At 37.5% G+C, this 12,943-nt stretch overlaps 1 protein-coding gene across 7 annotated transcripts in view; it reads right to left on the reverse strand.

Annotated features, from left to right (window-relative positions):
* Positions 1-7,914: 7,914 nt before the first annotated feature.
* Positions 7,915-12,943, reverse strand: part of LOC134213115 (polypeptide N-acetylgalactosaminyltransferase 5) — a 261,161-nt gene continuing 256,132 nt past the window's right edge. For all 7 annotated transcript variants that reach the window (XM_062691728.1, XM_062691734.1, XM_062691733.1 and 4 more), the window contains one exon: positions 7,915-8,745. In XM_062691728.1, the coding sequence (XP_062547712.1) occupies positions 8,572-8,745 (174 nt within the window). In that variant the 3' untranslated portion in view covers positions 7,915-8,571. The remainder of the gene's footprint in view (positions 8,746-12,943) is intronic.

Genomic DNA, 12,943 nt, shown 5'->3' on the forward strand with positions numbered 1-12,943 from the left:
TCAATTAAAAAAATAAAAACTTTATCTCGGTAGGGGAACTAAAAGTAAGACACCCACGTTAAGAAAAGAACCGTTTCAATCATTGAAAACCACCATTTCAGCAAATTTTCATCTGCGCAAACTGAAGAGCAGCATATCAGCTACTGAATACTAATAACAGTTATTAATACTGTAATTGAACATTATATTGTATAGAAATTTGATGTCCAAAAAGCATCCGAAAAAAAAAAGATTTGGAACCATGCGGGGTAAGATATATGCGCCATTATTTGAGTTAATAAAACGCGCTTATGGTTTCAACTGTTCCGGTTTCACGAAATTTGTATGGTCTGGTCGTACTACCCCCACACCGACCTCAGAAGTTTGAGGCCCTATAAAATCTTTTTAAGACCAATTTTGATGACGACAAAGCTCGTGCTCTTATGGCTTCTTAGAGTTCAAATCAGCTCATAGCTTAATCTCCAACCTATCAATATATAACAGTGTGTTTGAACATAAATAGCCATAATCATCCTGTTTTATTGAATTGAATGTAGGGTATGATGGGGCAAGATGGGTCGCCTAAGGCAAACCCTGAATGCCTCAAAGCAGAAACATTTTAATTCAACTTTTCAATGTGGATCTATAAAAATAGCTCATAATCCGTAAGCCAGGGGTATGAAATAACAAAAATTCCACTTTTTATTTAAATCTGAGTCATTAGAGTAGAAGTCTATTTTTCTGTCAACTAAAAAATGCCGGGGTAAGATGGGTCAAACAGCGGGGCAAGATGGGTCACCTTTAAATTCTGCCATTAGAATTGTTTTTATTCCCAATAATAAATTACACGTAGATAGATAGCTTTATTACCTACCAATGAATTTATTGAATAAAAATGATTTTTAAGCTTTGGATGAAGAAATGGCTCTACATTTAAAAATGTCTGCAATTTCGTATGAAAACAAGCCGTCCGTGTATTGCTTTCATAAAGACAAAGAATATACATTTTTAATAAACAAATTAACACTATTATGCTCAAAAGTAACCTTAAAAAGATCAAATCTGCAATTGAAAATATGTTTTGAATACGAACTAGACCCTTCATTATGTGCTGACCCATCTTGCCCCATTTGCAAGTTCACGTTAGAATGTCTAATTTTCGATTAAATTTATTTATTTCAACGCAGTTAGTACATCACCTGCATTACTTATGATACTTTCACTATATTACTAAACATACATTGCTTGACGAGATTACACGTTTTATAGAAAGTGTGCTTCGTATAAGAAAGTATGCTGAAAAATATTTTACTTTGTCATACTCTACCAAAATGAAATTTCATCATCAAATCAAGTGACAATAAAGTAGAATCAATTTATTCTTCCTACAAAGTCATAATCTCCACCTTAAAATGTATAGGATGCTCAAAAACGGCTCTGACCCATCTTACCCCGTGACCCATCTTGCCCCACCTAACCCTAAAATGCTTTTGAGTAAACATAGTAGTCAGATTGCTTTTGCCATGGCTGGATGGTCCAAAAACGGTCGTCTCTTATTTTATCCGATTAACACAACGTATTTTCTGGGTCCTATCCACTAAGCGATCACAAAGACTATAATTCACCGAGCCAAGATTGCATCGAAACATTTACAAACCGTTTTTTCGAGTTTTTTGTTATGTATAATTAGAGTGAAACCATAAAATTATGTATCCAGTAGCAATATTCATTGCATCATCGTATAGACTATCGAAAATCATCACAATGTGACTATTTAGTCTTATTCAAGGGTGGTGCGTTTTGACCCCTATGGGCGTACTACCCGCACTTCCCCTATTGATAGTAAATTTGGGCCTACACTACAAGCCTCAAGAACATAACCGAATAAAAATGGACCCGGGATTAAGTTCGAGTCACTACAAACTGATTTCAATCTCAGTACAAATTCCATGCCGATCATTTATCTATATTATCATCATCAATATCCATCATGATAAATAAATAATAAAGCATGATAGAGCAATCAACTTCCCTCACTGCCCACTGTCGCCTTTTCGCGATTTCTTAGAATCCAAAAAAAAGTCTGGCGGTGGAGTTCTAATCGCAATCTCTAGCAATTTTGATTCAGAAATAATAACTACAAAAAAATATAAGAACTTTGAGCATGTTTGGGTGAAATCTAACATTGCAGGAGAAACCCATGTTTTCTCCTCTGTGTATTTCCCACCGGAACATGCGCAAACAACATCTTATGAAAGTTTTTTAAAAACTGCAGAAGAAATTTTATCGGGACTTCCACCTGAAGTCAAAGTACATATTTACGGAGACTTTAACCAACGCACCGTTGACTTTATTCCGGATTCAGAGAACGAACAAATTCTACTTCCAGTCGCTGGGGAAAATGAAACACTTATGTTTATATTTGACAGAACTGCTATCCTAGGACTGATCTCCTACTAACCAATATTCAAGAAGATTTCTGTGTGACTAAATCATTGAATCCCTTATGGAAAAACGAAACATTCCACACGGCAATCGAATACTCTGTGTTCGTTCATGAATATAAAAAACCCAGCGACTGTGACTTTGAAGAAGTCCTTGAATACAACAAAGCAAACTATGACAACATAAGACATACGCTAAGTAGATTTAACTGGAAGCAAATTTTAGAGAATGAAGGTAATATTGAATCTTCCGTTGATGTCTTTTATAACATTATTTTTGATATTATTATTGACGAGGTCCCAAAAAGAAGAAAACGACGGAGCGGAAATTCAAAATATCCAATTTGGTACAATAGGGAAAAAAAAATTTAAAGAATCGCAAACAAAAATTACATAAAACTTACAAGCTAGACAAGACGAATGAAAATTTGGAAAAATATTTGAACATCTGCGATCAATTAAAATTAGCAATTGATGTAGCATTTGAAGAACACAACACGAAAACAGAAAACGAAATAAAGTCATGTCCAAAGAACTTCTTCAATTACGTAAAATCAAAATTAAAATCAGACAATTTTCCGTCAACCATGTATTTAGACGAACGCGTCGGTAATTGCTCGGAAGATATCTGTAATCTTTTTGGAGATTTCTTCCAAGAAATATACACCACCTTTTCGGAACATGATCGCGACCTAGATTTTTTCGCGCCTATCCCAGAATTCGCTAGGGATATCGGTGTTAATCAGATCATGGTGAACGATATTCTAAACGCTTTAAAAAACTTAGATGCATCTAAAGGCCCTGGTCCTGATGGTATTCCACCGATATTTATGAAGAGTCTGGCTAAAGAGCTGACGGTATCTTTGTCTTGGCTCTTTAGATTGTCATTGGAATTCGGAAATCTTCACAGGGTATTAAAAAACTCCTATCTTGTGCCCATCTTCAAATAGAAAAGCCATTATCTCTTGCATTCCCAAATTTCTTGTATACATTATCAATGAACAATTATTTTCAGAACTTAAAAACAGAATTACGAATAAGCAGCATGGATTTTTCAAAGGTCGCTCTACCGCTACAAATTTAATAGAATTCATTGACTATTCTCTTAATGCAATGGATAATGGTAACTACGTGGAAGCTCTATACACTGACTTTAGCAAGGCATTTGATCGTATTGACATTCCAATGTTACTCTTCAAATTGCAAAAATTGGAATTGAGCCAGGACTCCTTAGATGGCTTGAATCTTATCTCACGGACCGGCAACAAATAATAAAATTTAACGGAAAGAAATCCAATCCCATTCAAGTCACTTCAGGAGTTCCACAAGGCTCTCATCTTGGCCCTCTTTTATTTATATTATATGTAAATGACATTACCTTCATTCTCAAAAATATAAAGATTTTAATTTATGCCGATGACATAAAGCTATTTATGGAAATAAAAATGAAGACGACATAATCATATTCCAGAATGAAATACACATGTTCTATACATGGTGCAGAAAAAGCCTATTGCAACTGAATGTTAAGAAATGCAACATAATATCATTCAGCAGAAAAGAATAACACCAAATACACAAATTGTATTAGGGAACAATACTGTAGAAAGACACGAAAGAGTTAGGGATTTAGGAGTGATTTTAGATTCGAAACTAACTCTTGTTGATCACTATAACACAATCATCCACAAAGCTAATAATATGCTAGGCTTTATCAAGCGTTTTTGCTTCAACTTTCAGGATCCCTACACAATCAAAACACTATATATTTCATATGTACGATCTATACTGGAATATTGTAGCATTGTATGGTCGCCTAATACAACCACATATGAAGAAAGAATAGAGTCAGTACAAAAACAATTTCTATTATACGCTCTTCGTAAATTAGGTTGGACGTCATTTCCTCTTCCATCTTATGAAGCACGTTGCATGCTTATAAATATACAAACTTTGAAAGAGCGTCGAGAATGTGCAACGGTTTCATTTGTTAACGATATAGTTTCTCAACGTGTTGATTCAACTGAAATTTTATCGAAATTTAACTTTTACATACCTTCTCGGCTACTTCGACATAGAACATTATTTTTAACCAACCACTGCCGAACAAATTACGCCAAATTTGGGCCTCTCAACCGAATGATGGCCGTTTACAATCAACACTGCGAAACTATTGACTTAACAATGTCTCGGCATAACATTAGACAGTATTTCCAAAGAACAAACATTACAAATTCAGCAATATAAATTCAAAATCAAAATTATACATCACTTTACTAAAAAAACCTATTATTTAATTATACTATAGCATTACAAAAACAAACATGTATATGTATATGTACTAGTCTACGTTGGTTGACGAAATAAAATAAACTATTTCACATCTCGATATTGAAGGGACCATCGAGATGAAAAATCGAGGAATGGAAGGAGAAATGAAATGAGTTCTAGACCGAAAAAAAGCTCGTTGCTATGAAAAACAACAACAAAACAAATGTCATCTCTTGTTTTTGATGTGTTTGTTATTCGCCAAAAATGGTCTAGTAGCCTAGAATTATGAATATATCGTCATAGGGAGTGATAATCCTGAACAAAATATGTCCAGAACACATCGAAATAGGCGATTATCGATTATCGATTAGGCGATTATCGAAATGTAGAAATCTTGTTTGTAGATTGAAGGGACCGAGGGATCGGGTTAGAGCGCAAGAGTGAAGGTAGAGTGGACGCGATCACGCGACGCGACAGTATAATTTGACAGTTCATTGATAATAATTGATATTCTTTTGCGTGAGTCGCGTCGCAATGCACGTCGCGTTTACTCTGGTTAAGGGCGAAGCCAGAGTAAACGCGACGTTCGATGCGACGCGACGCGACAGGGCAATTTGACAGTCTGTTGATAATGATTGTTATTCTTTTACATGAGTCGCGTTGCGTCGCATCGCTCGTCGCGTTTACTCTGGCGGGCACGGGGCACCTAAGGTAGCCTCACACCACCGACGAATCACTGACGCGCTCTGACTGTCCACTACATTTTAATGGCCATCCGCTTTTGTGGGTGATCGCTTCTCTCAAATGAGCTACTCCGCTGCAATGTTCATACACGTAGGTTGGTGGCTAAGTTACGAAAACTTCGTGAACCATTATGACGGTGGTGGTAGTGTTTGATGATTTTTCATTATAGCGTCGTGGGCAGCACATTTAAATTATTTTATATGGGGTGACACGCTGGTTCGTCGGTGCTTACCCCTCGAGGTGTAAGGCAACTTTACCAAAGAACCCATATTACCTTACCCTCCCGAGGTGTAAGGCAACATTACCAAAGAACCCATATTTGTTGACGTATTTAATCATTTTTAAAATTTAAAACGAAAAATCGAAAATGTGTTGTTTTTAGGTTTGGACAAGCATAAGTTTAATTTCGAACAAACATCCAGCCAATTCTTCAGCCATAAATATGAGAATATAAATAATGAGAATATCATACAGCAAATGTACAAATGAATTGATATCAATTAATTTCCAGAGGTGATAAACTTATTTTAAGATAAGAATTCACAATAAAAAATTAAAAAGAAATTCGACTAGGGTCGGTGTACCAATTGTCGCCATACATAAGAGCAACTATTTTTTAAAAAAATAAGTAAAAGGCATGTGAGTGGACTTTATATATCAAGCGAAAGGTTTTACTTCTTGCTCCTTAGAACAGTTGTGAAAACCACAATAAAATTTATTATTACCCTTAAAATTGGTTAATCCATAATAGGAACGCATGCACCAGTTGTGGCACTATTCTTAATTTTGGTTCCTTATTTGGCAAATCCCATTGTTTTCTTATGGGACTGGCCAAATTGGGACCACTAGTGCGACAACTGGTGCAAAGGACGTCAAAAATTAAGCAAAATCAATTTTTACAATTATGCTTTGCTTGTTTTGGAGGAAATCAAATGTGTTATCGTGTCATATGAATATGCTTTATCGATATGAACTTGGTTTGCGGTGATTTGATTGGTCATTTGGCATATAAACCACTAGTGCGACAACTGGTGCTATAGCCACAACTGGTACAGCTAGCCTAGATGATGATGTCATATTAGAAACATAAAGCCAATACATACTCGTCGATAGAAACCCCGTAAGTGATGTTATATGAGCAAATCAAACCTTCCACTTGCCAGTGAGGAAAATATAAGATTCCATACTGATACTGAGCTTGGCAGACGGAAAGCCCCAACCACGTAGAACTGTTTAAGCCAAGTTCCTATAAAGAAAGTGATAATTGTTTCAGTGACTCAACATTCAATCAATAGACACACTTAAATGAATGTTATATATTCATTTAATAAAATTAAATAGACACACACAACACTTAATGTGTTTATTAGGAAAGGAGAGGGGGTAGAAAAAAGGTGAGAGAAGGCAAAATAAACCCGAGATAAGTCGAGATTAATCAAAATGATGACATGAAAACACCACAAACGCGCCGGATTGAACCATTATTTTAAATAAGAAGCAAACTAGAATCCGGTAGAATTTTAGAATGCGCAAACTTATTTTTGATAGTGGATTTTTTTTCTTTTAGATACACATTTACATATCATCTGTTACAATTTCAACATTCAGCTGACCACCGCATAAACGCGCTCATAGTTCGAACCGGATATTGCCACAGCCGTTGTTTTGGGCTTCTATTAAAGTTTACTGAATCTTTCTAATGATTTCATTTTTTGCTACGTGATATGCGTCAATTTCCGTTTTCGGTTCGGCCTTGCCTGCGACAACGAGAACTACATAGTTTTGAAGTTGGTGCTATTGCTGGTCCAACATATATTCACGCATGACGTGTCCTTACGACGGAGAGAGGTTAGGAACATTTCCGCTTGTGGTAATTGGTAAAAGTGCCTCTCACCGCTAGTGTGCATTCCGGCACGCATTCAGTCATCTCGTACACGGTGGATAATATGCTGGTGCGCCAATGCCGTAGTATATACATTGCGATCATTCTGTCTTCATACCGCAGCTATTTTTGGACTAGAGTGACTCAAAATTGATTCAATGTTGAAAAAAGAGAAGGCTTAAAATTCTTGAATGAAATTTACACGTATCTGTAGTATTTTCATAACTAACAAAAATATGTTTTAATGAAATGCTATACATATTTTAAAAAATAATGTCATTTTGATTCAATTTAGAATACTTAAAGATTAACAGCAACAATTGATTTTCTTAACGTTTCACAGTAGTAGATTTTTTTGTAAAGAAAAAAAAAATCAGAAAAAATATATTTCGTAAAACATGGAAAAACTGATAAGAAAATTATTTTGAGCTTTTTAGTGGAATGTCTTCACTTGTCATAAGACGAGTTAATACAATCCCATTGAATTCCACCACTTAATTGTATCTCGACAGATACGTATTTCGACCTCAACAGATACAATTAAGTGGTGGAATTCAATGGGATTGTATAAACTCGTCTTATGACAAATGGAAAAACTGTTTTAAATTGATTTTTTTATTTTAATTTCATATTTACAGATAATCCTCCAGATACGTATAATTTTCATCACATGTGGGCTGGGTTTTTGCACCATATTTTTTCAACATTCAATCATTTTTAGACACCCTAATATGGACCCACTGTCGGGATTTTCGCCTTTATTACTGATGACACTCCCTCTGGCAAATATTTTCATGTCTTACTTCACAAAAGTTCATCCACTCGTCTGGCAAAAAACTAACAGCCACGTTCATTAATTGTACCATCGGCACTCGTTCATCCCGGTTTCACAGTCACACGAAAGACAGACGTAGAAAATGTTAGCAATCTCGAATTAATTCCTAAACTCAATCAATAGTAAAAATGTCTATAACTTGGCTTACATCCTATACACTATCAAGATATAAATCGACTAAAATGAACCACAAAAGGTCCATTTCCCTATTGTATAGTAGTCTTCGGACGACCAAAAATTGCGATGATATATCGGACAATAAAAGGAATCACATTACAATTAGTTCTCAATCCCACGCGCGACGACCCCACCTGATGTTGGCGTTATGGCGTGACATCCATTGCTGCTGCTGCTGATGCTGAAACTGGTGATGGCCGCCGTGACGAAACCGTCGTACCCCCGGGACTCGGCTGGTTTTATCTGTCGTCGCTGATTCGATTGTCGTGTTGCGCTTGCCACTTGAACTTGGACTGCATGAGCCACTGTTGGCCCTTGCTGTACTTGCACGGTCGCAGGAGCGGCGTGGACGGGTCGTCCGTCGTGGGCCTCGTCAGACAGTTCCCGCTGTTGACGTGCTTGATAGTCTTATCCTGGTGGAGATTAAAGAGATATAGAGGGTGATTAGAAGGACTTGTTAAAACGTTCAAGTTCATTACATGTTTACTTATTTATAGCATTAATGTCTGTGCATATCATCCAAGTGCTGATTTTCCCAGGGTTTCACTTGAAATGTTATCATGCCTTCGTTGTTGGATTTTTCAATCCGATAATAGTCTCTACTTGAATTTTCCAATCCGATATAGGCTCTTCTCAAGTATTTTTTCTTTGTGGTAGCTCGGGAATTTTGCCCACGGATTTGGTGCCCATGTATTCTCATAGGGACGAAATTGAGTTAAAAAAATCGAAAGATTGAGGCTAGTAAGGCCAATCACGACAGATTCCGTCCAAAAAAATGCCTGATAAGATCACGCTCTCAGTTCTTACCTCGCGATTTTGATTGAACAAGTGTTAATCTATATGTGTCATCACATCGAAAAAAAATTTCGTTTATGATTTTTTTCTTTAAAATTGTTGCATCATGCGCCTCCATATGTTAGTAGGGGAGAACGGAACAAGATCACCACTAGGGTCAAGATGAGCACCCCTTAGGGGCCATCCGTAAAGTACGTCACGCCTTTAGAGAGAGGGGGGTTCAGAGCAGCGTGACTACCCATACAAAAATTTTAGAGGTTTTTTTTACAAAAAGCGTGACAAGGGGGAAGGGAGGGTTTAAAATCGATTTTTTTACGTTACGTACTTTATGGATCTTCCCTTAATTTCACCGCTAATACGCCTTGTTTCCTCTAAATAACCCCGCATATTGTTAAATTATAGTCCAACTAAAGACTTGACACTGAACAAATATTATAAAAATAAAATTAATCAGAACTACAGAAAAATCTTATTAACTTGGATTTTCTTATAAGGAATCAGCATTAGAAAATGATGTTTTCAAAAACATAAATATTGTTTAATGAAAATCTTGACCACAATATTTTAGGTCCATTCCAAATATTTACAGTGAAATGTTTGACCATGCATAATTAGATTTGAATTTTTTTTTTCTCAAATGGGGCAAGATGAGCACCCCATTTTGAAACAATCAAATAATAGGGGAGAATGTTCCCATACCGACCCCATAAATGGCAGAGGCCATGAAATTGCGAAAAATGATTTTTTGGCTAATATCGTAGTCTATATTTTAGCGGGGACATTATTCTGTATTTCTGAGGCTTTATTGTGGGTGCAGATGTGGAAAGCTAGGAGACACAGAGGGTAAATTAAAAGTATACGTTTTTGGCATTCTCAAAAATGGTGGTCCGAAGCCGACCCCCTTCCTGTAGTCCAGAACTGTCCTGTATTTCGCAAACAAATAGTTTGAGTACCGACAAACGAGAGTGCAGACAGATTAGCCGACAGCGCCATATGCGAGAAACAGTACACTCCCCCCCACAATTATGGAACACTTTTGCCAAAAAGTAATAATTTCACAATCGAATTCACTATTTTTAATGGAAAATCATTTTTGTGTGTCGACATCCACTCTCAAAAGCAATAATTGTAGGTTACGGTTCCATTGTAGCAATAACAATGGCGGTATGAACTATTTTTTTTTTTTTATTTGTTAGGCACTCTGTGTTACTTAACCGCTACTGTGCCGAGATCTACTGTGGTATTCTGCTGTACAGAATCCACACAGAATCTATTTTTAGATTGTCCATTACCATTATTGTTGTCGGTGCCAGTCCATCTCATCGTGAGTCCATTGTGTCCGTTTGTCCATGTCGTGTATCCATTGATCGTTGCATTGTTCGGTTGCCATTTATCCGGGTAACGTTGGAGGAATGCCTCCGAGAAGAACAAGTTGTCAGTCGTCATCAGGCAGCCGTGACGGTAAGGCGCGTACCCCAAACGCCACCGTATAGGCCCTACACGGATCCGGCGACTGACGAGGGTTTGGTGGAGGGGGCTGGGAATCGAACCCATGACCATTCGCTTGTAAGGCGAACGTGTAGCCAACTACGCTACGGGACCCCCCATTATGAACAAATTTGTGGGTAATATTTGTATTAAAACGGCATTGTTTACATTAACCGCCATCTTGGACACGAAGTAATAAGGTTATTTGCAATCGATTGGATATTCAGTAATTTTGTTCTAATCAAACCTATTTTAGATTGGATATCACATAGCGAACCGAAAACTTAGATCCTAACATTGGTTTTCGTGTATTAATATCTACAACTGGTTGGTTTTGTGGCGTGTTAGAAGTAATTGAGTGTTGAGAAAGTCGTTAAGCATTCCGTAACTGTGGGGGTAGTGTACGGGACCAACATTATCCTTTACTTAAGAGTGAATTGCACGTATGACGATTACGTTCGCGGAGCTGATGTAGGGTAAGACGGTATAATTGACGATGCCCCCTGTGAGATTTCTAGAAAACTAGAACTTACTAAGGTCCATAATCAGTTGATAAATATTTTTAAGACCATTATACTACGTGAATGTGGAAGTATTCTTGTGTTACATAATGGAAATAATTGCAAAATTCAAATAAACACAAAATGAAACAATATGAAATTGTGTTGAAAAGTAAGACATTTAAGTATTGCCCTAAGAGGGGGGCATATTATACCGTCTTACCATAGCTAGATAAAAATTCTTTTTCCCCGTCTTGTCCCATCTCAGCAAATAAGGGAAGATCCATAAACTACGTAACGCAAAAATCGCTCATTTTCAATACCCCATCCCTTCTCTGCCACACTTTTTGTATGATACATCTGAAAATTTTCTATGGGATATCACACATCAGGGAACCCCCTTCCCCTCTAAACGTTACGTAATTTGTGGGTGTTCTGCAAAATATCACGAAATCATTTAGAACTTCGTCCACTCTCTTTCTCCCTTTCAAATCATGCAGTAAAAAGTAGAGTGCAATAAAATGGGGGGTCGGTTTCGGACCACTGCTTGCCGGTCGGTTTCGGACCACTCCGACTTTTTTCTCAAAATGACGCGCCGTTCAACAATACCACCTCATACGACCTAATCTGAATACGTGCAACATAGCTAAGACCATAAGCAATAAGGATAATTTATCGATATTTCCTGCAGTCAAAAAATCAATTCAAACACAATGTGGCGTGGTCAAAACACAATATGCTCGAAAACTCCGAAAAACGCAACCTTGGAAGATGGCTGCCTACGTCCAAATTAGTAGTGCTGCGGAAGTGTTCTACTGATAATACAGGCTTATTCACCGACAGCGCCATCTATGAGATAGACCGGGGGGTCGGTTTGGGAACACGCTCCCCTACACAAAATACTAAAATTCTTTTGTACATCTCACATTACCAAGGTTTGAAAGGGTGAAATTCTGCCGCAGGAGTGGATGGAAGATGTCGTGTGTCCAGATTACGGCAGAATAGATACACACGATTCAAACCATCTATGGATATAATACACGAGCACGAATTTCCAGATAAACTGTTCTATTTAACATCGTATTAGAAGTAGTAATACAAAGAGCAGGGATTGACCGGGTGGTACGATTTTCACGAAGTTCAGTTCAGCCATTTGGTTTCGCCGACGATATTAATATTATGGCACGTTCATTTAATTTATTTAGTTTACATCTAAACAGATAACACTGAATCAACAATTTGACGCCACAATACACGGTTCGAGGCAGCATCTCTTCATCCTCGAATGCGCCCCACGCTCGCCAAGTCGTTTTGCACCTGATCTGCCCACCACGCCGTCTCGTACCTGCCGGATCGGAAGCAAACACCATCTTTGCAGGGTTGCTGTCCGGCATTCTTGCAACACGTCCTGCCCATCGTACCCTTCCGGCTTTGGCTACCTTCTGGATATTGGGTTCGCCGTAGAGCTGGGCGAGCTCGTGGTTCATTCTTCGCCGCCACACACCGTCACACATTTCTTGCACACCGCCAAAGATGGTTCTAAGCACCCCACAGTGGTGCGTTTGGCTAAAATCGTGAACTTTTTATTTTACTACTTCAGGGTGTTATTTTTCGACATTGGTGTCTTTGGGAATAAATTTTAGAAAAATATTGCGTATCGAATGACGAAAAGTTGTAGTTCCAATTTTTGCCACAGGTGGCGCTGCAAAATGTAACTTCTTTAATAAACGATTTTTAAATATGGTGTCTTTGGCAAAGTTGTAGTGTAATTTATTATGAATTTTATTGCTTAAGACACCGAGTGTCCATCTATCATCGTTTTTGAAAT

This window comes from Armigeres subalbatus, chromosome 2, assembly GCF_024139115.2.
Source record: "Armigeres subalbatus isolate Guangzhou_Male chromosome 2, GZ_Asu_2, whole genome shotgun sequence".
Classification (NCBI taxonomy): Eukaryota; Metazoa; Arthropoda; class Insecta; order Diptera; family Culicidae; genus Armigeres; species Armigeres subalbatus.